At 42.2% G+C, this 27,442-nt stretch overlaps 2 protein-coding genes across 2 annotated transcripts in view; both read right to left on the bottom strand.

Moving 5' to 3' along the window:
• Nucleotides 1-27,442, bottom strand: part of LOC137297853 (MKI67 FHA domain-interacting nucleolar phosphoprotein-like) — a 273,252-nt gene that overhangs the window by 200,816 nt on the left and 44,994 nt on the right. The gene's annotated exons all lie outside the window — the stretch shown is intronic.
• The window catches only part of LOC137298768 (uncharacterized), a 51,687-nt gene that overhangs the window by 3,132 nt on the left and 21,113 nt on the right, over nucleotides 1-27,442 (bottom strand). Inside the window, exons 3-27 of the mRNA XM_067831044.1 lie at nucleotides 24,900-25,097; nucleotides 23,748-24,020; nucleotides 21,677-21,937; nucleotides 20,164-20,271; nucleotides 19,056-19,226; nucleotides 18,216-18,455; nucleotides 17,671-17,949; nucleotides 17,232-17,336; nucleotides 16,648-17,037; nucleotides 15,011-15,265; nucleotides 13,977-14,084; nucleotides 13,515-13,703; nucleotides 10,021-10,248; nucleotides 9,459-9,725; nucleotides 7,598-7,714; nucleotides 6,084-6,473; nucleotides 5,589-5,855; nucleotides 4,931-5,053; nucleotides 4,341-4,428; nucleotides 3,794-3,903; nucleotides 3,276-3,370; nucleotides 2,502-2,652; nucleotides 1,808-1,930; nucleotides 1,459-1,617; nucleotides 737-940 (exon numbers count right to left, since the gene is read on the bottom strand). Coding sequence (XP_067687145.1) covers nucleotides 737-940; nucleotides 1,459-1,617; nucleotides 1,808-1,930; nucleotides 2,502-2,652; nucleotides 3,276-3,370; nucleotides 3,794-3,903; nucleotides 4,341-4,428; nucleotides 4,931-5,053; nucleotides 5,589-5,855; nucleotides 6,084-6,473; nucleotides 7,598-7,714; nucleotides 9,459-9,725; nucleotides 10,021-10,248; nucleotides 13,515-13,703; nucleotides 13,977-14,084; nucleotides 15,011-15,265; nucleotides 16,648-17,037; nucleotides 17,232-17,336; nucleotides 17,671-17,949; nucleotides 18,216-18,455; nucleotides 19,056-19,226; nucleotides 20,164-20,271; nucleotides 21,677-21,937; nucleotides 23,748-24,020; nucleotides 24,900-25,097 — 4,899 coding nt within the window. The remainder of the gene's footprint in view (nucleotides 1-736; nucleotides 941-1,458; nucleotides 1,618-1,807; nucleotides 1,931-2,501; nucleotides 2,653-3,275; nucleotides 3,371-3,793; nucleotides 3,904-4,340; nucleotides 4,429-4,930; nucleotides 5,054-5,588; nucleotides 5,856-6,083; nucleotides 6,474-7,597; nucleotides 7,715-9,458; nucleotides 9,726-10,020; nucleotides 10,249-13,514; nucleotides 13,704-13,976; nucleotides 14,085-15,010; nucleotides 15,266-16,647; nucleotides 17,038-17,231; nucleotides 17,337-17,670; nucleotides 17,950-18,215; nucleotides 18,456-19,055; nucleotides 19,227-20,163; nucleotides 20,272-21,676; nucleotides 21,938-23,747; nucleotides 24,021-24,899; nucleotides 25,098-27,442) is intronic.

Below are 27,442 nucleotides of genomic sequence, written 5' to 3'. Positions count from 1 at the left end.
TGGTGAATCGTGCATACCAGGTTTTTATCGTGATGTGTGAGTAAGTAGCGCCTCATTTGCATCTTAAGTAATATTCCAGCAATATATGTGAAGGGGACACACCACACACATAGCCGACTTTGGACTCGAACCCGGACCCACAGCTTAACCACAAGGCTACCCCTCAAACCATACCATCTACCAGACTACCTGGCATTCTGTATAAGTATTAATGTCCCCTTGCTATACTGCGCGAGTAAATGGGTCGGTGACACGCGTCGACTGTATGTTAATGTAACACAATGAGGATCGATGGTCAAATTATTTGCTGGGTTTCCCGATCTAAATGCCCTAAATGTACGGATCATGTACAGTAGCTGGACGATATGACGTTAATCAACAAACGTATGATTTATAGTGTACTCTGTAAGGCTTGTACAACATGCCACTTTACTGAGGAAGCAATAGTATTTCTGGAACAATTTGTCATATAGAGGTGATTGCTACATCGTGAGCTTATCAGAGGGACATGCATCTTCCAGAGACAGAAGCGTTAACGGACTACGAAAGGCCAACTTCCTGCATCGATACTGGACGTATGCAGTCAGTTACCTCCCTTGACTTGTCAATGTGGAAGATGGTATGTCCGGGGAATAATGTGCGTGAAACAATAAGGACATTATCTTGGGTATTGAAGACAAGTGTATTGTGTGTTGACATTTGGAGTATGATGGCATTATCTGACTGTTACCCTTACCTTGGCAGTCTGGAACCATGTCACTCCACACATTGGACTGTAGGCATAAAATAGACTTAGAAGTTGAGAAGTCTGGGAACTCGAAACCAGTAACACAAGAGTACGTGATCTGTGTCTGAAACGTCATGACGCCGGCAACGTTGAAGACCTTTGTCACCGTCGACGTTGCGTTGACAGGAGTTTCTGTTTGTGGGCATCTTTTTTCTGCATTGACAGAAAGGTCAAGAGTTGTAGGAATGTCCTCCGTATAAGAGTTAATGACAATGACTGACTACCACGTCGTCTAACATCTCTAATGGCACAGTAGTTTCTGTACACAAGGTGGACAGAGAATGAAAATAACTGACCACTTCAACATCACACATCTGAAATGCCCTGTTGCTAGTCACGCCATCTGTTACGTTCCCCGACTTACTCGACAGTCGCATATATTTATCAGTATCTTGTCACATCCATGTCATTATCAATTAACATGTCGGAAACACAGCACAACGTTTGAAAATGGCGAAGACGTCTTATATCATTCATTCGAGAATTTGGTGCCTTTTTAGTGTAAAGGCAACAGTGCGGCAGTTCGAGCAAGTATTTCACATTGAAAAACGTAGAATGGCTCTCAGCCAGTCAGAATCCGACATTTATATGTAAAGTAAGATCATAACGATTTACTCCTCGAACATCTTTTGAGGAGGCGGACGAATACAGTTACATCACAATCAACTCACCAAACGTTCTGTAGACTGCAAGAACATTGTCAAGTGTCCGACCACACTTGTATCCACCAGGTAGGAGGAAACACATATGATTGCATAAGTGGCTGGCGGCTTGACCGTGATGACCAACAGATGTTCCGCACATGCACTCCGTCGTCCCCCCAGCGTCGGCTGTGGAAGAACTAGTCTGTCATGACAGTTCTCATATACCTCTGATAGATTTCATTATTCGCTAGTCTGACATTATAACATGACTAATACTTGGTTTCCTATTGGTTTAATTATCACACTCGTTACCTTATAGGTAGACTTGTCACTGGCATAATAACTCAAAGGGCTACAGTGCAAGCCCTATAATTACCGAGTGCCATGAACGGGTACTTGGTTGTCGAGGTGCAAGTAGTAAGGCAGTGGTCTGCTGAGGTCGCTGTACCCTGGGACACAAACTCGGCGTCCGGAAAACAGCCAATGTAGCGATCAGAATCTGGAAAACGAGAGCAACATAAAAATGCATCAAGCTTTGTTATTGTTGTAATAGTAGTTTAATGTCGCAACCTCGTCTGCCTGTAAATATTGGCTAACAGATCAGTGATAACGTTAGTGAAAGGGACCAACATACAAGAGACCCTGTCAATCCAATTCCAGTACTTTGCTAATTCAAGAAAGCCTCCTCCATCATAAGATATCTACATGCTCATGTTTTGTAACGTTATACTATTGTGAATCTAAAAGCCATTTCTGTGAATTGAAGTGAAGGGTATCCTTATAGCTCCAACACTGATCTTAAATGAGAATACGTCTTTCAGAGGAAATAACAACCTAAAAGAAGTATTTAATAGCATGAGGCTTAACACCAGCATGAAGTTCTGGGGTATATTCTCACCCGCAATACCCATGGCGAAAACGCTCAGATGCGCCAGTCAATCTTGCGGGTGCGTTCCTGTATACGTACCTCCAGGGGGCGAAGCATGAGATCATCGTATCATGGTAACATGCAATAAACACTGAAATTGTATTAAGATAAGCTCAACACAAAGCACCACTGCGAAACTTACGATTAAAGTTCAGGTAGAGCTCCCCAAGGAACTCCACCCTCAGAGTAACAGCAACTGCGCTGGCCTCTGGAACCACTCGTACACTGTCGCACACAAATGGGTCCGGAAAGAAATGGCTCGTCACTGTAGATCTGTCCGTGCTTCCGCTCAACTGGTAACATTATTGTTGTGTGCGTTACTGTCAGTATTGCCATTAAATATACTGATGATAATTTGTTGACTTGCAAACAGCATGCCACTCTCATTACTATGTTCTCTGTGGAACAGACAACAATGCGGCGCCTGGCGATTACCGTATCCTGTTATCTTCAAATATGTCATTACGTTTGTGCTTGCCTCAAGGTCTGTAATCTAAAGTTATCTACATCAGTATCTATACATGAACCGTTCGCTATCCTCGACTGATTTGGATCAAACATTCGACGTCAGGTCAAACATATTGCTTTTTTACAAACACGAAATACAATCGGAATATCTTGAGGATCAATGACGTTAAACATGTGTTGGGTTTCTTATAAGAGATCTTTTGCAGATGAAATATTGAAATATGTTTGCCTCCCTTACGAACGGAAGTGGGTTCGGCATAGTAACAAAGACAATTTTGACGTGGCAGTAGAAGACGTTATACGACGCACTATGACGTCATGATGACTGTCAAACATCAAACAGAAATTCATTGATTGTATTCCCAGTAATCATAAACGTTTTCTACAAGACCAGGATAGTTAGATCAGAAAACATGTTATGTGTAGAGCCATGGGAAACTGCACGTACCGATTTTGGGTATTGCGTCCACTGCCTGCCGCTATCAACGCTGTACTGGAGGCTGAAGGAGGTCACCCACGCCTGCTCCGTGAGGGACTGTCCGCCTGCAGGCGACACATACATTAATATAGAAGGGAGATATATTTACTGTCACATGTTTGAAGTATTCAAAGATGGGTACTTGGAGCATAGCGTGGATCAGTTTGTTTGTGTCAGCAGTCTGTCTCATCCTGAAGGAGGCAACTGATTAGGTCTGACACGGCAAACCTGCGGCCGATAGCATTACCAGTGACCGTAAAGTGCTCATGTTGTCAGTGTCCTTAAACAGGGATGTCATATTACTCGTGTTTAACTCCAAGCAATTTTCAAACTTTGCGTATTATCACATGTGGAGATGAAATTATGCCAGCAGAGAGATTTTATTACGTTGAAAATCGGCAATATTAGCTTAGACTAACCAGCTATAGTTATACAATAATAATATCTAACTTAAACTCTATACTGTTATATTCCATACTATCACTGACCTTGTATGAGCACCGACTTGACGAGGAAGTGGGCGGGCAAATCCGCCTGCAGCCACGAGGGGCTATCTGTGGGTTTCCAGCTGCTCGGTGACACAAGTCCAGAGCCCAGTCTTTGGAGTGAGATGAATCAAAATATTAATAATGTCACTGAAACAGTGATGCCTTTGTAGTATTTTGTCATATACATGCCAGAGGACCTCAACTAATGGTTTCACAGTCAGTTCTGTTTTGTACTGCTAGATAATACCACTCTCAAGATTCCGTGTGACGCACAGACACGTTATCATACTGGTGAGGCAACTTGGACGGTAGGTTACCTTTCCATGGCTGACGGACCCGCCAAATGTAAGATCGATCCCGATATTGCCCAAATATTGTAATCAATCAGTCAGCACCTGAGGTCAACAAGTACGTATTGAAGCAATAACCTCTATTCCCTGTCTCAAAAGAAACTATGTGCAAACCTACGACACGCACGCACGCATGCGTAGTCACGTCGTTAGTGCAATCATGTGGACCGGGCCCTGAGCCCACTTAACCTACCTACCTGGCGTGTGCAGCAGGGTAGCTCGGGGCCTCGCTGGAGGCAGACATGTTCCCAAAGCTGGACCCTAGTATTGACTCATAGCCTGAACCTGATAAAGATGAAATGACATGATTTCCTTCGTATACGTATGTAAACAGATACGAAAATGCTGGCTTAAAATCAAACATCATTTCAGACCTTCCAGCAAAGTTGGAAAAATGTATCACTGATATAAGAAACATTTATAAATTCAATGTATCGATTAATTTCCGTTAAGTACACCCATCAGAGGAACCGTTCCGCTACAACAACTGTAAGTCTGTTTTAACGAACTGGAGCTGCGTTCAGCTTAGCGCTACGATCACTTTGTGAAAAGGACGCTCACATGACAACCACAGCTCTGTGTATCCGTGCCCGCTCCTCTCCAGTCTCCCCTTTCCACCACCTCCTACCTCAACTATGACTACAGCCACCCACAAGTAGGGGTTCAGGTTTCAGGACCCCACCCACCCAACCCACTCCCTACTTTACTTGCATATCTACAGATATCCAATGTGTATAGGGGTAGATCTTGTCACATAAGAACATTGAGACGATGACAGGTTTCTCACCATAAACAAAACACTGTACACGTGTTGTTCCGGCGTTGTTTTGCAGTTGGTACCAGCCTGGCATCGAGACGCCATACTGCTGCAGCTGGGTGCAGGACGACAACATGGCGGTCGTGTAGGAGGCTGGCAACAGAGACATTCATGTTATAATACCACTCCTGAAGCCGACTTGGCTTGTTTGTATTTTAACGCCGCGCTCAGCAACATTCCAGCTAAATGGTGAGACTAATCGAGTCTAGACCAAACGATCCAGTGATCATCATGAGCATCGATTCATGCAAATGGGATACGATGACATGTGTCAACCCAGTCTTCAGATCTTCAAAGGTCCTGAAACTGAGTGCCCCATTTAGCAACTTTAACCTGTGGTGGAACTATCAACAAGTCCTAGCGATAATGTTCCAGTGGAAACCATGATGTCTTCTTGATATGAACATCGATCTGGGCAAATAGCATATGATGCCATGTTATCATCCACCCAGATCTCCAGGTCCGGTTACCTGCTTGAATTATGTGTTACAGAAGACCAACTCTAACGTGGCTCTTCATGATTAGTTTAAAATCCTATCTCCCTTGACACAGTCCACCACAAGAGAGTTCTTCACTCGTGTCGAAGACAGATGTTTAAGTGGATGCACATGACTAGTGAGTTCCTTACCAATGTCGTAGAAAGATGAAGCGTCAGATCCATTGGATCCACACTGCTGGTAGGGCTGGACCCGACACCCTGTGTCACATACTCCCGAACTGATGACGTCATAGGAAGTGTAACACTCGCATATGCTGCCATTTAAGGCGAAGTAAGATTCATTCTGGCCCCTACAGAACTCCATACATTGTGAAACTGACATCCGACCAGGAAAGGTGACACTGTTGCTAGGCGATGATCCTGTCACGTGACATCCAGATGAATCTGAAACTGGGAGAATAACAGTTCACTGTAGTGTTGTAGACAGAACACTTCCCATTCACTATGACGATAGTACCATTGGTTAATAGCCAATTGGTTAAAGCTCTATCTCATCAAGCCGAAGGCTCCGATTCCACACATGGGTACAATGTGTTAAGTCCATTCCTGGTGTCACCCGCTGTGATATTGCTGGAATATATATTTTGCTAGAACCAAACTCACTCACTCACTTCGTTCACTCACCTAATTCACAGATGTACGGTAACTCGTTACTACAGTTGTGCCTCTGTAGAGTTAAATTGCCTACGTCGACCACGATGCAGCCGTCGTCCTTGAATGTGTCGGCTGCCAACTCCTCCGACCACATGTATATGCCATCAGCTAACATCACGTGACCCTCCAGCATCACTTCACGTGCTCCTGTCCGCCAATTTGAGTAATGCGCCCACGCTGGGACGGCGTTTATTAGATTCGCAATGAACTGGAGGGTGTCCGGATATCTCGGTGTGAACAGATGCCCGCCGTTCAGAAAACATAACTCGGCGGCTCTATCCTGAGATTTGGCACTGGGACTTATTTGTATACAGCTTTGCTTGTGAGCAATCCACCCAGCTGGACAGTTGATGTCATGAACTAAAACAAAAGTATACAAACATATCAACAGCAGCATGTCAGAAGAAAGAGTGAGTTTAGGGTTACGCCGCACTCGGCAGATGTCCAGGCATATGCGGGCGGGTTGTAAATGATCTAGAATTCAGAGATCAACAACATGAACATCGACCTACACAACTGGGATACGATGTGTCAACCAAGTCAGCCAGCCTGACCATCCGATCCCATTAGTCGCCTCTTACAACAAACCTGAAGTTGCTGAAGATCAAAGCTAACACAAAGCTTCGCGGGTCAGAGATAGAAAACAGTACATGTACATTTTTACTCCGATACCTCTGAATATCTCTAAAACGGGTATCGAATCCATTACATACCCCAAACTTTTCATATGTTTCTATAGATGACGGATGTGTGGATGCACAAAGCTACCGAAAGCCTCGGTAGAAGATAAGAATAGGAATATCTATTGCGATTCTCCGAATTACGTATGTTCACTAATGAATTATAGCCATATGTTTTTGCCACTTGTACACTCAAAAATGCTGTAATATATTTAAGAAGACATGCCGTTTCGACACCATCCCCACTGACGCTGGTTGTCCTTTCTGTGTGGATCAGTTTCTCCATGTATATGGTATGAATGTCTGGTCAGACTGACAGTTCAAAACAGGTTGATTTGCATAGATGATTTACTAACGTATCATTAAAGTAGAATTAGTGATTTGCTTGCGTTCAGTAACCCTTAAATAGCCATTATTTGATTTGCTCATCTGAACTTGAAGCAAAGGAGATAAGTGATCCAGTCACGTATATGCCATAAATAGATCCATGCATAAATATTCAGAGTGGTTTCCTCAAGACCAAATGACATGACGGTGGGGTCATCTTTATACCTTCTGTATTTCATTCAGTATACTATTAGTAACAGTGATGTATGTAATTCACATCTGGTATGTAGAAGATCCTGGTGTTGAAAAAATTCCAACACGGCCGCCCAAATTGCTTGTTCATTGAATAATTGTGAAACAGTCAAGTGCTTTTAACCCAAAGTACATAATATTGCTTTAACCGCCCCGGTGGCAACATGGTCCCACCATGTCAGTGTAATCACAAACTGCTACCATCGTGGGGAGTGTTCATCTTACTATCAAATCCACACTCCCGAACCTCCTCCGTGCCCGCGTAGTTCAAGAGGTATTGTCCCCGGTACAAAACGCCACTGTTGTAGAGGGTGCTGCAGTTCTCGGCTAGATCACCATGCCCTGTAGGAAGTCAGACAGAAAAACGTAAAAAGTCGGCTACAACGTATGTTGGGTAACGGAAATATATAAAGACACACATTGTCATACCAGTTGTTATTAACGAGACATTGACGTGACTCGAAGAAGTCAACGTCGTCTTCATAAACCCGATCGACTAACTGATATCAAATATATGTGGAAAGAGATGTGGAGCACAACAGTGCAGTGATACGGTGTCTGCCGATTATGCAGAAGGTCCGGGTTCGATCCCCGGTGGAGGTACCTTGGTTCGGGTCTCGAGGTTGATATAAATGATATAAATAATTTCATTGGCTTTATCAAAAAGGACAAGATCAGGTGTGTTGGCCTGAATTAGTCTCAGGCTGTATATTGGCCTATTCCAGACAAGTTTGAAAGCATCATTTTCCAGGACGCCCTGGACTGGTTCAGGATCGTAGCATGGATGGACCTCTGGGTCAAAGCCACAAAGCCATGGCGGAGACGATAATAAAAGCAGCGAGCCGTGCCATCATGTCTTTTGAGATATGCTGTTTGTGGCAAGGAAGGGCATCCACTGACAAGGCGTTTGTCAGTCTCTGTAAATTCATTGCAATGACGACATTTCATGTTCACATTTTGATTAAGAATCACATTCTGGCGATTGCGAGTAGGAAGTGACTGGTCCTGAGCAGCAAAACGGAAGCCCTCAGTTTCACATTTGAAACCAGCCGACTTCATCCAGGCGAAGGAGTCAGTTGGCTTGCTGCTCTGTTTCAAACAGTGCAATGGCTTCTCTGACAACTTCTCCACAAACGACCGACTCTGGGCAGACTTGGTAAAGGACTTTATCTGGTCTACTCCTATCGCTGTACCCTCCAGCAGTACATCGCCATCAACAAAATCAATCTCAAATTTCAAATTGTGTCCAACGACCTTGGCAACTATTACCATTACTATTACTATTACTATCTTAACTGTAAATACAACCATTGTGAAGAAGTGGCTACAGAGTCTCCCCGCTGGGAATATGAAGGTTGCAACTCAGGTAACGTCATACCAAAATAGGCTGAACTGTGTAAACTGTGGTTAGCCTGCCTGGGCTTGGTGTTACGAGAATATCATCAAGGAGGGTCGGGTTTCAATCAGTGTGCTGAGTAGTGTGATGCCCATGTTCATTTATAAGATATCTCAGTAGAACTGCACATGAAATCAGGCTCTAGTCCGGATTAGTTCAAGCCCACGATCGCTTACTGGCGGTTCGAAGTTCAAACGCAAGATTCCTAAAAGTGGCATAACCTCACCACTTCCTATGTAATACGACAGGTGACTGGCAACATTCAAGAATCGATAACATATCTTCTGAATGGGTGGGTTTAGTGTCACGCCGCTATTAGCAATATCACGGCAAATGGCACCGGAAATGGGTTGCACCCATTGCACCCATTTGGGAACCAGATCCAGGCCTTCGTCGTCAAGCGCGAACCCTTTAACCACGTACCTACCCAACTGCCCCAATAACACTTCATGGCACAAAGTCACCCAGGGAACAACGGGGTGGGGGCGCACGATTAACTACCGCAAGGTGAACCCGCCTCTTCACAGACAACATGTCTGGTCGACCTTAAACTGGCGGGGTGCGGGGAAGACCTACACACGCATTTATCTACATTTTACAGTTTAACAAAAGTTAAAGCTGAAGTGCGATAATTTCATTACAATTGCACTCTAGCTTGCAAATATAAAATGCAATGACTCAAGATCTTACGTATTCGATATGCCCTCAGTTTTGAACCGGAAGCACAATTCTGGCCCATGTGACCTGGACAGCCAACCTGACACTCGAGGTCAGAGGTTACTTGGTTCAAGTTTGTTAGCTCTTCAACATTTGCGCAATAGCAGTTGGCGACGTGTAGCAATACTATTTCTTTGGATTGTCCCAAACAGAGTTGTCGGCACAAGGTGAAAGTCATTGTTGAATAATTGGCTACTACTGGATCAAACTGGTTGTTGTTTTCATAGCAAGCTTCATATTCTGAAAGGCAAAACTACATTGATGATACATGTAATTAAGATCTAGTCAACATATTTCGTCATCGTTATACAGATATAATGTTCTCCACCATTGGTGAGAGTGAGAGGGTTTGAGGCCGCGTTGGACAATAATACATTTTTTGACCTGCCAACGTAACATTTACCACACGGTACAAAATGTTTACAGACAAAAGTTATAAATCAGATCATCAGTGTATCCTTGCACAGATACCTATGATCCCTCTGTGAGACTCTCGTCATTATCCAGTCTGCTAGTGTAAAGATTCAATACATGCCTTTCTCTGTTGTGCAAAGAAAGCGTTTGTTGTCATCAGTATTCATTATCTTCATAAAATCAGTCCCAGTTCTCATTTTGACCACTTTAGTGGCAGCTGTGAAGTCTGTACCCTTCGTGGCTAGGTCCTGCTTTATCAGTGATCCGTCCGCCCAAGAAAATAGTCCGTTTTGGAATTCATCCCGAGCACCAATCATCACATATTTACTAGTCATTAATGTTTTAGAATCTGAAACAAAAAAAGCAATACATAAGGCCGGATGGGAACACTTAGGAATGGCCAGTGAGTCCTAACTTGACACACAGAAGAATCAGTCAAAGCGAAGACGTATTTTATATCATTGGAAAGATCTCGGGGAGACAAACCCAAAACGTTCGTGTGCAAGTGTCTTCACGGGTTAATAAGCTCACAACTTGGCTCTGAAAAGCATTTCTGCAGAAATTTCTGTCAGAATTGTTTTGCTGCAGAATTTTCTGGCGACATTTTGGCTTCACTATCAGAATGATCTTAATTGAAAAAATAGAGACTATTTTTGGATACCTTGTAATGGACCTTCTTTAAATGATGTTTTCTTTAATCAGTATAATTAGAGATGAAAAGCCTGTTGACGAAAAAAGTTAAACAACTAGTGTATCACAGATAGCCATTCAAAACTAGAAATTCAATCTAAACTAGTTAACTATTGTTACGAGAGTGTATTTTCTGTATAGTTTTGTTATTAATTAAGTAATAATTATTGGGTCACAACAGTTAGTGTTTTGAATAGTAAATATTATGGGTCACATTTCGTTGTAATAGCTGGTCAACACTTTTAGCATTCTGGTTTTCCGGAATTTATCTGCTCCCAGTTTCCTATGTGTCTACTTCCGGGAGACTTATTCGAGGGCATTCTACAATGTTGACGACGTTCGTTTGTGCCCGAACTTTCGGGAATTGACTGTGTATATATAAAAAGGCTGGTTGCCGTGTTGATGGGGACACTCACACTGACATTCATTCATATTTGCGTGAGTTACGGCCAACACTTGAAATCCCGTGAACGCCTGAATCTACATTATCTGCTGTCAGACCATCGCTGTGTTTACATTCTGCCATAGTTGATTCTCTCTCACACCAAGACTTTGGTGAGTTTGCTATATTGTATGTTGTGACCCACTGACTTAGATTTTGTCTCTCTTGAATTGTACCTGAAATCTGCATTGTTATATTGACTTGTGTGTTTGTATTCCTTGCTCTCGTTACATAACAATACATAATTTGAACGTCAACTGTTTTGCTGGTTCACGGGGTTTTTCCCACATAGTTTGTCACGGTAAATTCTTAACCGTAGATTGCCAAACACTGAAGGTAGATGACCATACAAGGGACAATTGGAACGTACAGTACATTTGCTCCCTGTATGGTCAAGTAGCTGGCTTTACATCATCCCTTCAGCTGTTGACACACCTGGCCATAAAATAAAAATATACATTGTCCATGATTAAAAAAAGTAGAAGGTTTAAATTTACTTGGGATCATGTAGTAACAAAACTATAATGACAAGTATCATTCTGTGTGAATACTCGTAACGACCAAATATTTGGGGAGAGTGCATTAGACCGTCCTTTCACCTGTATCACTGTTGTCACTGCCTTAGTACCTCTATCCATTGTAGTTGTTAATCCCTTTGTTGCATGTCTACATGCTGTATTAACTTAATCCCTGTAAAGCCTGTTCTCTGCAAAGAGTGAGCACCTGCTCCTTTTGAAAATTATGAATACCCTCTCTCTAATAGTGTTCTGTATCAATTGTAATGAATGATAGTAACCCTCAATTATATCAGATTGGACCGCATATAATCTACATTTCCCAGTGTCAGAAACATCGAAAGTTTCTATAAAAAGAATTTGTCATGTCGCTTGTATTCAGGTAAATTGTGAATCCTCCTATCCCATTCATTTTATTGCTCAATAACCTATGTGGCGTAGTTCAAAACAACCATAGCGTTTGGTTTGTTGAAAGACTACGTTAAAGTATAGGAGTTACGGCTACCTTGGCGCTAAGAACTCTTTGCACAACGACACCCTGTTCGTTTTTCCTTTTTTTCTTTTGTAGAAGCATGGGTTGCAGAACACCTATTCTACCCCGCATCTTCACGGGACATACGAATACAGTATGGGATAAATGTAAATTTTGAAATATATGAATAATGATCTATTTATTCATTTACACACTGATAAAATATTAATCCTAAAAATACAAATATCACTAACTTATTTTGTCTAGTATGCATCCACTAAAAGAAACAACTGCGTTACAGTAAAACGAAAGGGATTAATGCATAATTTTAATTGTAAAAGCAGTTGATACAATCAAAATACTCATTTCTCTGCTACTGATCTTACTGAAACCAACTTAATCCTATAAAATGGCGCGTTTGCCTAAAAACACTGATAGTAATTATGTTTAACGTGCCACACGCGCGCACGCACGGATAGACACACATTTCTCCGAAAAGAATCCTCTCCGAAACTTTTGGGCAAAACATGTTGAGTCAACAGATCTCATGTCTAAGGTGAAATGAATGTAACTTCGCCATGTGTACCTCACGTAATACAGAGTGTGAATATATGATGCACAAAGATGTCAAATTATTTCTATTTTCATTTCATTTTGTGAAAATAGCCCTAGTAAGATCTGTGCGAAGATCTGCTTCTGGGAATCATTTCTCCATCGAACTCAATATGTTTTCAGGAGAAATAACACCATTTAAAGAATGTCCATAATGAGTTATCCAAAGACTCTAATTTTATTCAGTTAAGAACATTCTACCAGAAATTTCTGAAGGCAAGCATATGTTCTGCAGCAAAAAAACTTCTGCCAGAAGTTGTTGTTGTTGTTGTTGTTGTTGTTTTTGTTTGTTTTGTTTTGTTTGTCTGGTATTATATATGTTTGGTAATTTTTTTTGGGGGGGGAGGGGGGGTCGGGTTTTTTATTTTGTTTAGTTTTGTTTTTTTGTTTTGTGTCAATTCCGTTTTGGGGGGTTTGTGAACGATTTATTAGTGTTTGTATGTTTAAGATCGGTAAGCGGCGCGGTATGGATATGCTTGCCTATTCCCGAAAAATCGGTCACTGTTTGACAGTAATTTATAGACGGGCGTATTGTTCTACTATTTCTTTGTGTGTGATATCCTGTATCACAACATTACTAGTGGGGCTAGTGAGTTTGGTTCAATATCTCTTTGAACAGTATCTTAGTTGATGTGGAAGGAAACCCTAATTCCTGGCAGGCTGCGTTCATTATTTTAGGGAAACCAGCGAGAAAGGTTATTACAAATCCCAAAACGAAATTACGGCCTGTGTTTTTTACGGTGACAGGTTTCATGAACGACTAGAGACCCAACATTTCACTGATAGGTTTGGAACCACTATACATTTTTAAACATTGGAAGTAACGTACTTTCCACTGGGAACTGTTCTCATTGCTACTCATTCTGCGACTTCTAGCCACTTACACTTGATCACTTGTCCCAGGAAGTTCAACTCCTCAGTGTCCCTCATGGACGCCAAGACACCACCCCAGTTGCGACAAACCGCCATGGCGTCATCCGGGTGTTTATACTCGAACCCGAACAAAGCACAGTATCCTGCATTGCCTACCCCTGTGAAGGAAGTGTTGGAGTTGATGGGGCAGGTCGAGTTGTCTGGAGAGAAAGAAACAAAGGGGGAATGCACAATGACAAAGAAAGAGGTCACATGAAACGTGTGATGTATAGAGGTAGAGGTAAGACGTTGGTTTGTTCTGGCAGAATTTCTGCAGGATCAAACAAGGGTTTCTTGTAGATGACTGAGCTGAACTAAAACTGCATGTCCTGAAACACGTGTTTCATGTGATTGATATACATGTGTTAGGACTGCTATATTTCGTAACTACAGTCGTATCAATGTTATGTCACTGCATGAATATCCAACACTACCTGACATTATACAATAGGCTGGTGTTCCGTCCACGACGTAGGTCCCAGGCACCATAATGCCCTGGTTGAACAAGTCGCTGCAGGATTTGGCATACTCGGGGAAAGTGGCTGTAAGAAGATGAGGAGACGTCAGATGTCAAGTAGCTGTAGTGTAAAGTTCCAGTGGACAAAAACATACAAAAAAGACATACGTGAAAGTATACGACGGAGGGCGTTTAACAAAATACGTCCTTGTTCCCAATACACATTTTTGTGTTACTCTTTGACATAAATAACACAACGTTACAGTTCCCCATTTGGTATGGTGTCATCCATAGTCGAGAGCGTCTCGAATGCAAACCAGACAGAAGTTTACGATGAGTTACGGTTAACTGATTCTATACTTGCTTATCATGAAGTTATTGCATGTTTTAACAAAGGTATCAGTTGCAACGAGAATCGGTGGAGCAAATAGTTCGCTGTGTCAAGTCAGAATATGCAGGGGCTTGTGTCCTTTCTGAGGACTAGCAAGGGGAAGGTGCAGTGATCACGCACTGCAAGAGCAAGACATTCTGCTCACCATCAAATGAGAATGAGTTAACATTTTACGTCGTACCAAAGACATAGGATTACAACACAGCGGAAGGGCCCCTTACTGCAAACCAGAAGAACGGCGTCCGTGAGGCGCAGTGAAATGATAAATGCAGCCCTTTATAAAGTACAGTTCTTCATGATTAACAACTTCTTTATTACCATATGATGCAACGTTTCGGTATGGATTCTTATACCGTTGTCAAGCATGTCTAGATATAAGAATCCACGCCGAAACGTCGCATGATATAGTAATAAAAAGTTTGTTATCCATAAAGAATTGGACTTTATTAATGTTCACCAACTTCTAAAATGCCATTCAAACAAAACAAAACCAGTCCACTTACGCTGAGATGATTTCACCGAGGTGTACGTAATAAGCACAGCAATAATCTCCTAATATATATACCAAAGTGCTAATGTAACATAGGGCGTACTATGTTGACAAAAGTAAACACTCTCACCGACACTGTAGGCGGACACATGCGCCGGTCCTCCACATGGTTGTCCCTTGTCAGTCAGACAGAAAGATGTGCACGATATTGGCGATTTGGCCATCGCTGTGGAGATGTTGTTGCTACACCAACACGATGTGACGCTAAGCAGGGCATAGCTTTGACTTTGACCTCTACAGAGCTCAACACACACAGGTATCGTCAAATCTTCATAGTCATCCAGGATGGCCGCCTCAGTCGGTACGTCGAAACAACCAACATAATCTAAACATGAAATAGAAGTATATTGTGGTCATGCTGAAGTCTCTTAGTAGTTTGCCTAGCAACATAAAATTGCTCCATTGCCCATTTGCACATTATATGTATCGCTAATTTAACGTTCAAGAAACTGTTCTCTGTATTCACAGGTAATATGAGAATAAATAGTGTGTCATGGTTTCACTGATACCCACTCGTGCATGGCCAGTTCATCAGACGGTACAGACAAGCTGAACTGCACTACAGCTATAGATCTCAATCACACCTGATCAATTTGTATGAACTCCTACGCTGAGTGAGGAAATTAACATATACATCGCTTCGGCCATATATCGATGCTACACTCCTTAAGAGCATGCCTAGTAAAACAGAAATACGAAGATGTCTGGAGTTTGGGAATAACCAAGACATATCAACAGTGCATGATAATAGCGTTCACGACAGCATGTACGTATTCAGACAGCCCCGTTATTGACACCATGTACAACCTCCAATACATACACTGTACGAGTGATGAAAGGCTATCACCGTATCCGGCCTAGTCTCACGTGGCCCCTAGCGTGTAAACGGCCTGAGTCATTGTTATCACGGGGTATACAGCTATTCTCGTTTAGAAGATAGAGAGGTTCGTTTGCTGAGTTTCCCAGATTTACTGGAACTCAGCGTATTCCTATGTTGAATGTAAACGAATCACAGAATTTTGTTATAGCGAGATCGTGTGTCTTATTGCGCCTAGCCTTCCGTGGTCTCCACAGATACGAGAAACGACACAAGAAGGTCCACGCTATTATGTAAAGGGTAGATGAGTTACGTCATGTTCGAAATGAGTAACTGTGAATATAATACATAATACAAATGAATTCACTCATTTGTTTCATTAAAATTGATGAGTGGCATTTTACACGTATTCATGTTAATCTCAGTTACTGTAATACCACAGGAATTACAATGAAAATGAAAGAATTCCATTTTATGCTACACTCTCCACACGTGTAGCTGATTGCAAAATTGTAGAAAACACTCGCTATTGGTTTACAATATCGGCTTATACCTGTCTGTTCCAATCCAGATTTGTGTTGTTATGACTCATACTGGTCTGGGTTAATGTTTTATAGAAGCAGCTCATCGACATGCCATACCGCAGTTTATCTTGAAAACTCAATAACATCAGCATACTAAGCCATGTGTGTGTGTTTTGTATGTCTTTATAAGGTGACACAAATATCCTTGTACGCCTTTCGACATCCTACAGCTGTGAGCTGAACCACCGGACATCCGCTATTCAGCTCATTCTGGCCATGTCAGCACGGACATACATCAGGAATCATTTATGGTCTATGTTATGCTAGCTGAAATGTCAGTTATGAGGAGGGATTGAATGTTCTTACCTTCGCCCTTCTCACAAATGAAGGGTGTTTTGCTGGGGTTAGCTGTAGACAGTGTTGGAGAGCTGTCGTCCTTTTCGAACGCGAAGAAGTTCATTTCGTTGGTGACGGACACTTGAAACGCTGATGAGTTGAAGACCTGACCGTTGCTCCAGCGGTACACTTTGTTGTTGTCGTTGTCTACAAGTCCTGTCAACCACCAGTCGAAGTACCGCAGGGTCACAGCCCCGTTGATCACAGCTCGGACCTGAGCAAGTTCGTGCTCATCATTGAGTGAGATTAGATAGCCTCCTAGTTTGCTACATGATGCTGAAGGGTTAGTGGTTCTACCCACCATGAACTTATAGCAGTTACCATCGATGTTCACCCAGGAAAAGGGGCACTGAACTCCATCTGGAAAAATATAGAATGTGAGACAGAGAACTACAAGAGCTTCAAATTTAATCAAAAAGAGAGAAAAATGTCTCTGAGTAACAGAATAACTTTCGTAAAAAGTAACAGTTGTTGTTCCAGTGAAAGAGCCACACAAATACATTAAAGGTTTTCCGAATTCCTTTAAATCAAAAGTGTGGATTAATGTCACTTACTACTTGTTGTGCACGTGACTTCACCACGTGACGTAATGAACGTATCGTTTGTGAGGCCCTGCAACTCCAGCTCTTCACATCCTTCTGCATGAGATGGGGGCGACTCTGTAACGAGACTTGCAATAATAATGAAATGGAAGGACTGACTCAGTAAAGGTCGCGTTGACAACTGCTATTATTCAAGAACTGATACCAGGACTCACTGCAATAGAATAAAATGGAGTGGCGCTCCAATAAATCCTTATGATTCGTGACGTACATCGTGTCCATGCATAGCGGTTTATCCCCTCGACGACATGTGGGACCATTATTAGTATACAGGACCAGACTGTTACCATGCCAACCACTTAATGTATCCGTGAGGCGTTGTTATTTGATTTAAATCAATAAAATTGTGTGATCGTCCATAACAGATCAGAACAGATCCCTCAGGCTTTACCTCCTCCTGTGACAAAAATGACCGTCTTATCTGGATCTGCGGAGACGCCGCCGCACGGCTGAAACATGTGCCCAGGACATCGTAAGTCACATGACGACCAGTCAAGCGTCACGTGACTAGGAACTGTGTCAAAGCAGAAGCATGTTCTGTTGCTGGCGGCGGAGTATGTACGTGACAATGAGAGACACTTCTGAGAACACAGAGTCACAGTCATGTCCTCATGGGTCAAGGTCACATTCAGATCTGTTGTTGTCACTTTGATACACCCGTAATACCAATCTGAAACATAAAACGTAATACTAAGGTTCCATTAGAACTAATTATATAACCATCATGTGTAACATACGATGTAGCATTGTGTTCCTTCAATTGTTTTCCAAGGTGTTAGAAGTCCGGGGCCTGCTTCCTTCTCCCAGCTGATTTAGTTAATATAACTGGAATAATATAACTGGAATAATGTTGAAACTCAAACACTCACTCTGTGGAGGTTAACTTAGGACAGATCACTTGATACTGTCCTGATGCCAGTCGTGCAGTTACTGTACCTTTGTGTTTTTCACAGATAAAGTTTTCTTCATCACTGCACTGTCGGTCGTACCAACTATATTCGTCAGCATGTTGGGCAACTACCACACATCGTTGCTCGAATGGCCGACTAGGTTCGCTGCTGGGGAAGTTGGTGTAGGACAGGAGGCTGCCGTCACTCCACTGGAAGGAGGCGCTATTGCGAGCATCGTAGAGACCCATATACCAGGCAGCGTTTGAAGAGCGGAAGTTTAGAAAGTCTGAAAGACAAACTCTCTTGGTAATGAGTCTAATAGTTGGGTTTTGTTCATTTGTATCGGTGACATACTTTCATCTTATTCGTCTTGTATTTTGACGATACGTTGACGTTGTTAATATATGGTTATTTTGTCATGGGAACTCATGCGTGATTTTCAGACAATGAATTCAAACTGATATTACTTTGGAAATGATCAATAATAAGTAGTGCATCAGTCGCGTAGCACAGGGTCAGTTACTGGACAATGCATCACTCTCTAAGCAGTGGACCAGGCACTAAGAAGTGGATCTATCACCAAGCAGTGGACCACTCATTAAGCCGTAGATCAATCAACAGGCAGATCAAACATTAAGCACTGGATCGAACATTCCGCACTGCACTGGATCATTTCCTGGGCAGTGGAGTCACCTAGAGGAGGATCAGGCACCAGTAATGGACCAATCAGTCAGAAGTGGATAAACAAATGGATCGTGGACCACGCTCTATGACAGGTGCTGGACAAGGGACACTAACCAGTCACGCTGACATTATATTATGGTCATATTGCAAACGATTTAAGTAGACACAGATACGAGCGGTAGTGACTAGATGCTCGGCGTACTTCCGAATGCCTCCCGCAAAATCTCCTGCTCCGCTGCCGACTGTATGACCACCAGGTGTGCATTCTGGGACATGCAGTAGCGGTAGGAGTCGTTGAACGTCGCGGTGAAGTTGCTGAAGTAGTAGCAGCTGCCGTTGTATCCGATCCAAGATTGGTCGCACATCGTGCTGTCTGAAATGGCACGAACACTAGATGACACTAAACTGAACTCGTGCATCACGTGTGTGTGTCTGCGTGCGTGTGTGTATCTATGTACATGTATGTCTTACTAAAGAAAAATGTTATCGTATGCGAGCACTGAGCAGATATAGGACATACTTTCAATTAAAACTGCTAAACATCCGGACGGGGTTAGTTTTTCAGGCGTTAAACGATCATTTGTTCCGTCTTGTACAAATATTATCGACAGTCAAACAACGGTAGGGAGTAATGGGTTGCTTAATTTTGGTTGCTATGGCATGCTGTCTGTCCTGCATAACGTCGAGAGATGGAATGTAGACACGCTCAATGGAACGTAGACACGCACCAAAGTCATATATGTTCAAGAAGTTATGATGAAGCTAGAAACTAACATGTGGCTGATAAACAGTGCTTGATTGTCATTTAAGATCGAAAGAAGCGTAGATATTCTATCTTGTAAATTTGTCAGAAGGTATACGTTAGTAGATACATTTGTAGGACCCTGGTGCATTGTTCTGTCAATATAATCATCTTTGTGATGCTAAGTGAAAGCATGGGAGTTTTCATCGTGTTAGATTTGTAAAGAGCGATTTGCCATATGATGAGTGTATTTCACGAGCATCGTCGCAATACTGAACCTTCTTTGATATGAACAACAACTTTTTGCAATATTCCTATTTTCTAATGTTGTGTTTAAAACACATTTTATAGTTTGCAAGAAAACAAAACATTCATTCTTCTGGAACGTACTCATCAAAGACCTTTGTCGACTTGGCATTTGCTCATTTCGTGTATGTTTTTGCTTTCGAAAAAACGTATTCGCAGTTGCTTTATAAATACAGTCGTGCAGTCAAGTATCTTGATTTCTAAATCGATCTTGTGGACAAAACGCCCGCAAAACCGGAAAAGAAATGGAAGTGATGTTCACCTTTAAAACGGCAGTAGGTCTTGTTGGTAGAGATATAGTAGTCACCATGCATGTAGATGCCCCTCTTGTACAGTCTGTCGCAGCTGTCGGCCAACACTGGATCCCGCTCTGTTGGGGAATGCTAACTTTAAATATCCATGACAAAACATACGTGATGAATATCTCTACATTCATGAGATCGAAAGGTTGAGTCGGGGATGTGCGGTCAAGAGATTTATTCGGCCATTGGAATTATGTGTGACCATGGACCATCCGAAAGCGACTATCCTGACGGGCAAAATAAACTTTCTGTTGCAAAATGAATCATAATTTCAAAATATAAAATCATTATCAGATGCATCATGGTTGCAACATATGTCATGTTTGGGATTTCACTTTCTGATTAAAGTACAGATTCTAGTACTTTTTTGGTTGAGTCCCATGCAGGATTTGAACCCGCACTCTCAGAGTCAGGCACCTAATCGCCAGCTCACAAAGTCAGCCTCCGAGCCCTCTCAGCCACCGCGACTTCCACAAAAGGAGGACAACTGGTAGTCTAGACTGTGTACCCCTTTGATAAGTGTAACTTGGCACTGCTCCCAAGGTCGAAAGCTATGATTACACGATGCCATTTAGAAAGTGGTCGAATGCAGCATATGTCATATCTGGCTTTTCACTTTCTTAGTAAAGTACAAATTCTAGTACTTTCTTGGTTGAGTCCCATTCCCTTGTGTGATGGCGATTAGGTGCCTGACTCTGAGGGTGCGGGTTCGAATCTGTTGCATGTAAGGGTACAGGGCACGTGCATGTACGGTAAAAAAAACACCCCACAGTGCCTACCAGATCGCACTTCGACAGAAAAACACTTAACAATGCCAGGGTTAACTCCAGAAGAGCGAGAGAGGGCCATCGGAATGCTGCAGATGGGCGCCACAACGGGTGACGTTGCAAGAACGTCCATCGAGCGCTTGTGGGATCACCTCGATCGACAGAGACAGAACCCACCAGCTACAGTTCAACAAATGGCTCAAGCACGTATCGAAGAATGGAGGCGTATACCAGCTGACGTCATCACACGCCTCACTACTTCAGTGAGAAGACACGTGTTTGCGTGTAATCAAGCCAGAGGTAGACATACTCGCTAGTAGTGACTTCAAATCCCAGATTGCTGTGTTTCACGTTTGGACCGCCTGACAGTGAAAATCTCTATTTTGACCCCATATCGACCAAAATGTGTTTAATACGTCAAAGTCTCTGTTAAAGCTGAAATGTTTGTTCTGAACATGTGCCTATGCCATTGCTTAACAAATTACATTATTCAAATTTCACCTTGTTTTTGTCGCTTTTTAAAGCTATCAAACTGTAGCAGGGGAAAGTTCCTTTTTCCCGTGATTGGACCAGACATGCACTAGACACTTGGTCAGTTACTAGACACTAGACAAACCACTTAACCGTTGAGCAAAGTGGGCCAGTCTATGAACGCTATAAATTACATGAAAGTGGACCGGACAGTTGCCGCCTCTCCATCACTTACCTAGTGTCCAGACACGGACGGTGGTCGAGGAGCTGAATGATTCTCCGAGTTGTTCCTCAGACAAAGTGCAGGTCGCTTCGGGAATAGACTCAGCAATGATACCAGATGTTGTGTTGGTGCACTTGCATAGTTGGGATCGACTTGCCATGGCAACAGGAAAATCAAGTCCACGACAGTATTCCTTACATGTTTCATAATTTCTCCCAGTTGTTGTAAATGCTGACTCGAAAACGCTTGAGTTGGTAATGGAGTAACAGCCATCTGTAATGTTAAGCCATATTATCAAACCACTGCCTGTAGTACCATACTGTCACATGGCATGTTGAAGCTACTGTTGGGTAGTAACATGTTACACTGTCACTGTCATAGTCCTGCCCCAAGAAGCTAATACATACCAGTAGCATGTTACGTCATTGTCACACGTTGTGATAGACCTTTTCGTAGACCTTTCGGCATTCAGAAGAACTGCACTCATTGTACGATCATGTTCCGAACTTACTAAGAATATTCCACGACATTACAGCAACGTGCCTACGATTTCAATACGAATTGGCAAGATTATGACTAGATATGAACGTATTGCATACGAGCTTTTAACGATTTTACTACAACATTAAAACGGCCTCTACGAGCTCACTACGACGAATTTATCATGATGCAAATTCGACTGTACTGTATCCAAATCAAGAACCAACGAATTTTGGGCGCGGTTTCAAACTACACCTTATAACAAGATGGCGCATGGGCTGGGACATGTGTATGAGTACAGAAGGGATGTAGTTGGGGTAGTTGCGACCACTACATTGGATGTCTTGGAGAAGGATTTGGGCAAGAACCTGGCCTCTTCGTCTACAAAAGTTCGGTTTCTATAGTACCCTCCAAGACGAACTGGCACAAGGAGACCGTGATGGCTTTCAGAATTTCGAACGAGTGGACTCTCCATTGTTCCAAGAAATTCTGGTTCGTGTTGTCCCTAAGGTAAAAGACAAACGACCTTCATGAGAGAACCTCTGGGCCCAGCTTTAGGTTTGGCGGTTACTCTGCATTACAAGGCCACAGGAAACTCACACAAAACCTTTGAGTACGAGTTCTGGGTTGCCAACTACATCTTTTTCCGCTTAATGCCAGAGACATGCAACGTCATCATCCTGGAGTTTGCAAAAGACTTCATAATAGTATGAAATCCAGAAATATTTCAGTCTATAATTTGATTGGCGGTACCCCGTGATTTCCAATATTTTTCTAATAAAAATAGTCAAAAGTATACATTTAAGTTCTGCAATGTCCATCAACAGAAGATGAGGGAAAGCAGTTGCTGAAGGGTTGCTAAAACAGATGAAACTTTCACAATTTTTCGGGCTCTTGGCGGCGAAGTACCGGATCCGTGTTCTACTACAAGGGTTTCTGCTTTCCCTTGGGCAGCATCTCCCTATCACCTTCAACTATCTTCCCGGCCTGTCTCTGTTTAGTCCCCTTCACAGTTATCATCAGCTCGTTTCAATACGTGCCTATCGTATTAAACTGGTAATACTGTCGCAACTAACTCGTTCATTGAACGTGTTAAGCTCCTATCATACACGGGACAAGGACGTAGCCAGCTCCTGACAATCGTAGCTCAATCGTATCGGTCGTTTGTCGTATTTAGTAAATTCTTACGAGCAAACTAGGATCAGAACCGTGCACACTACGATCAATGCCGAGCACAACACGTGCATCATACGATATTCTACGATAAGTGCAAACGTTTTCAGCATGTTCAAAACTTTTTTCCCATCGAAGGATATTTAAGATCTTTCGAGAAGTATCGCGATTGCATAAGGAGCTGTATGAGAGTACATTGCGAGTTACTGAAGAACTATGACGAGCTTACACACGATATCGATAAAGTGATATATCGTAGCTGACATCGTGTAAGTGGAAGGGTATCGTAATAAATCTTTAATCCGATGAGCTAGCCACATGACATTATACTAAAGCTACAGCTTGTTATCAGATACAGTAGAAGGTGTTTCTGTCGAGGATCACAGCAACTCTGAGCGGTCACCGTGTTTATTGTGAGGAAGTAACTCACCAAATGTCATGTAGACGCTCATCCTGCCGTCTGCTCCTCCACACAAGATGTCGGCGTTGTAACCACATGTCGTGTTGCATTCGTAGTTGTTCACGTTGTTGCCGAACGCTGTGAGGTTTCCACAGTAGCAGTCTCCTCCTTGAAAGCCACTGTAGAGCATGTTAGTATTCCTACAGTGTAGAATACACCGACTGTGGCTACTAACACCTGCAAGGGCCACGTCCAGAACGCCGGGGAGGGCCTGTAGGCATCCTACGTAACCGTTCCTCCCATCTGGCAAAGGAAAGAAGTCGGGGAATCAGGGAGAAAACAATTTGAGACCATTAAACACGCGGAACAATAATCGGGTCAGATAAACTTGTGGTTAATAAGGTGAAGATAAGTATATGTTGTCAGAAGATAATGACACGAAGGATGGCTGCTACTTCAGAAACTGTAACTGTGTTTTACGCCGTTTTGAACAGCATTATTCTTGAGTCACAGAGCGAGAGGTAAGCGGTAAGTAGGGAACAGGCATTTAGCATGCGTGTAGGTAAAGGCAGACGTGATAATTGGTACGACTTCACATTCGAGAATAGTTATTTTGATTAAAAATACAGTGTCATATCTGTAACAATATTTCCTTTAACTGTAAATACAAATGATTATGACATTCCTAAAACAGTTACCAGATGAATCTTCTCTAAATATGGATCATTGGTCTTCCCAGTTAGTTCACTCTAACATTTCCCAAGCTTCACGTGTTAGTTTTGAAATAGGCTGGCGCTTAACTTTTTATTTTTGGTATATATTTCAAAGTTTTACGGGGACGATTATCCACAATGAACACCGACACGAGTGTCATAAATGTTTGCATGTGGGTTCTAAATCTGGATTCGAACTAAGACCTTTAAGAAAAAAAATGAGTTTAGTTCTAAGCCATGTTAGCAATATTCCAGCATTATCAGGGCATCGGGTATTAGAAATTTGACTTCAAAATTGTCATAACGAGCAAACGCCTTAACCGCTTGGCTGCTCCACCATCTTTTGAAGCAGCTATATATTGACATCGGGGTCATCGGGGCACTCTTAACTCTCCAACAGATGGTTTCAGCATGACGGTCTCTAAGCATGGGGCGCAGATGAAAGATGTTGCAGTAGAAGTTCAGTTACATCGACAGTCAAGGATGGTGGTGTTGACGTCCTGGACCTCCCAGTGTCCGTTGGCGTTACAGGACAGGTTGAGTCTGGCGGGGTAGATGTCCCTGGAGCTTCCAGAAAAACACGTTATAGAGAGCACACTTCCGTACGTCACCGAGCTGTACGTGACGTGGGCACTCGTCACTTCTGGAATAACTGTACACGTCACGACTGAAAACAAATGACTTGATTGTAAACAGATGTAACGTATGATACATGACGTTTGGGTTATGCATGAACTGTTGTAAAATTGTCAGGTCATTCTGGAATGAGGAATGTCACTCTACAGAGGATTCTTCACGAGTATATTTAATCTGGAGGATATTAGTTATACTTGGATATTCACTATTTGTCAGGACGATAGTTGAGGTTGATATGTCCCATATTGAAATATAGAAGGTGTGAATTCTATTTGTAATTCTATCAGAAACCTGTCGACATCTTACGTATCTGTATTGCGTAGTCCCCCATTGACGTGTGAACTAAAGTAACCAACTATTAATTCCTCGATTGCTGAGAAAACAATACGTTTTAAAACAATGCTTAAACAGCGTTTTATAGGATAATTGAAACGGCAATAACAACGTCATTTGATTATATCTCTTGTATTATTTTAATGATTAAACTTTACATTTATGCACCGGCGAAAACGTCCCACTTCTGGGTATCTAATTTGCATAGTTATGTATTTGGGTTATGTCATGCTTCACTTACATGATTTAAAACTGAAATAATCTTCAAAGCGACGTTAACCCCAGTTTCACCTTTAAGTGGGTTGAGGTAAGAGATGAACAACGACGGAAACGACTTGGTCCTGGTTGTATGACAATGTATCAATGAGACACCCATTATCACCGAGGATGTGTCACTCAGACCTGAACCCGATGAAGCAGCTTTCCGAAGGGTACAGGGTGTACCAAATCAGAAAGAAAAAGTTCGTGATTTGGCAGAGAAGTTGGAGAGATTGTGGTGAATCGTTCAGCATGCCTGTTGGGTAGACAAGGCAATGCTGTTCTCCCTGAGTAGGATGGGCAAACCTGTCTCGCATTTCAGCTCGTGACGCCAATGTCATGGACTTTAAATAATGCTGTTCTGGCGTTTCTGTTATGGTGCCAGTGTCCACTACTGATAATTAGGTAGCTGGACATTTTTGTTGTCATAGTTCCACATTAAGAAAGATTTCAACAATGTCCTCTTGTAGCTTGTATAGATTCTTGTGCATTAATCCCTCAGATCTGACGGTGGATGCTGATTGATGTAATCAGCCTCACTCAAGTGTCTTACAACTGGTGTGTCTGACAAATGCAATATCACCTTCCAATAAATCTGTTCAAAGCATTCGTTGGTGTCAACATTTGCCATGTAACAAGCGACTGCCGACAGTAATTAACTGCAGTGTAAGATATACACGCACATTTTCTGCATGAGTTGTTTATCTAGAGGCGAATCATATCATATGACATATCGACATATTCATTATCTGTCATGATTACTGAAGTATTAAACCACATTGTGACACATGAGAACGGAGTTTTGTATGAACTTAATAAACTTGTCGTGAACTGCGTCTGTCCTGCTAACTGAATTCAAAACTGCTTTAATTTTCGAGTTGTAACTAATATTTCATCCACTTATGATTTATTTTCTTGTGCTTGTATCATTCCACACAATGACAATGACAATTTCTAATATTACTACAACAAACATCAACGATAGCAATGCAATGCACGATCTATTGACCTTCTATTTCTACTCCAAATATAACGATAGTCCGTCGATTATACGGCCCCTCGACTGCAAATGTGCCCCATGAGCAGCTGTTGTTGAAATCAATTGGTTGCATGGTCTTATCTAGGCGTTACCATGTTAAATGTCCGCCAGACAACAATAGTGTTCGCTTTCATAACCACACACACTATATACACGTTAACACATGCGAACACACATTATATACATTATATACACATTATATACATACTATCACACAAGCTATATATACACAGTAAAACACACTATATATACACATTAATACACATGCCATATCTACATTAACACGTACTATATATTTAACATTAACACACTCATTACATACTTATAACCAGCAGACACTATATACACCTCAACGCATCCACTATATACGCACACATTATCAAACACACACACATTAAATATACAATATACAAATTTACACACATCTTTGTTCCTCAGTGTGTGCGTGTATGCGTGTATGTGTGTTTGTGTGTGCGTGCGTGCGTGTGTGTCCACCCCAAGTATGACCCGAGTATGACATAACCCATTTATTACACTGTCTAGACCTAGACACAGCATGGGAGCCAAATACAGGAGAACCCTGCATGCAGTTTGCTGCCAAATATGTCTAGTTATAACTCAGGACAAGGAGAATGTACCGGACACATTGCTGCCTGAAGGACGAGTGAGTTTTGTTAAAGGTGTGATGTGGTTGTAGCTATGACTGTGTAAGCAAGGTGTTATACTGCGTCAAGCAGTTAACGGCG

Source organism: Haliotis asinina, chromosome 10 (assembly GCF_037392515.1).
Source record: "Haliotis asinina isolate JCU_RB_2024 chromosome 10, JCU_Hal_asi_v2, whole genome shotgun sequence".
NCBI lineage: Eukaryota > Metazoa > Mollusca > Gastropoda > Lepetellida > Haliotidae > Haliotis > Haliotis asinina.
This window is presented reverse-complemented; position numbering and strand designations above follow the sequence as displayed.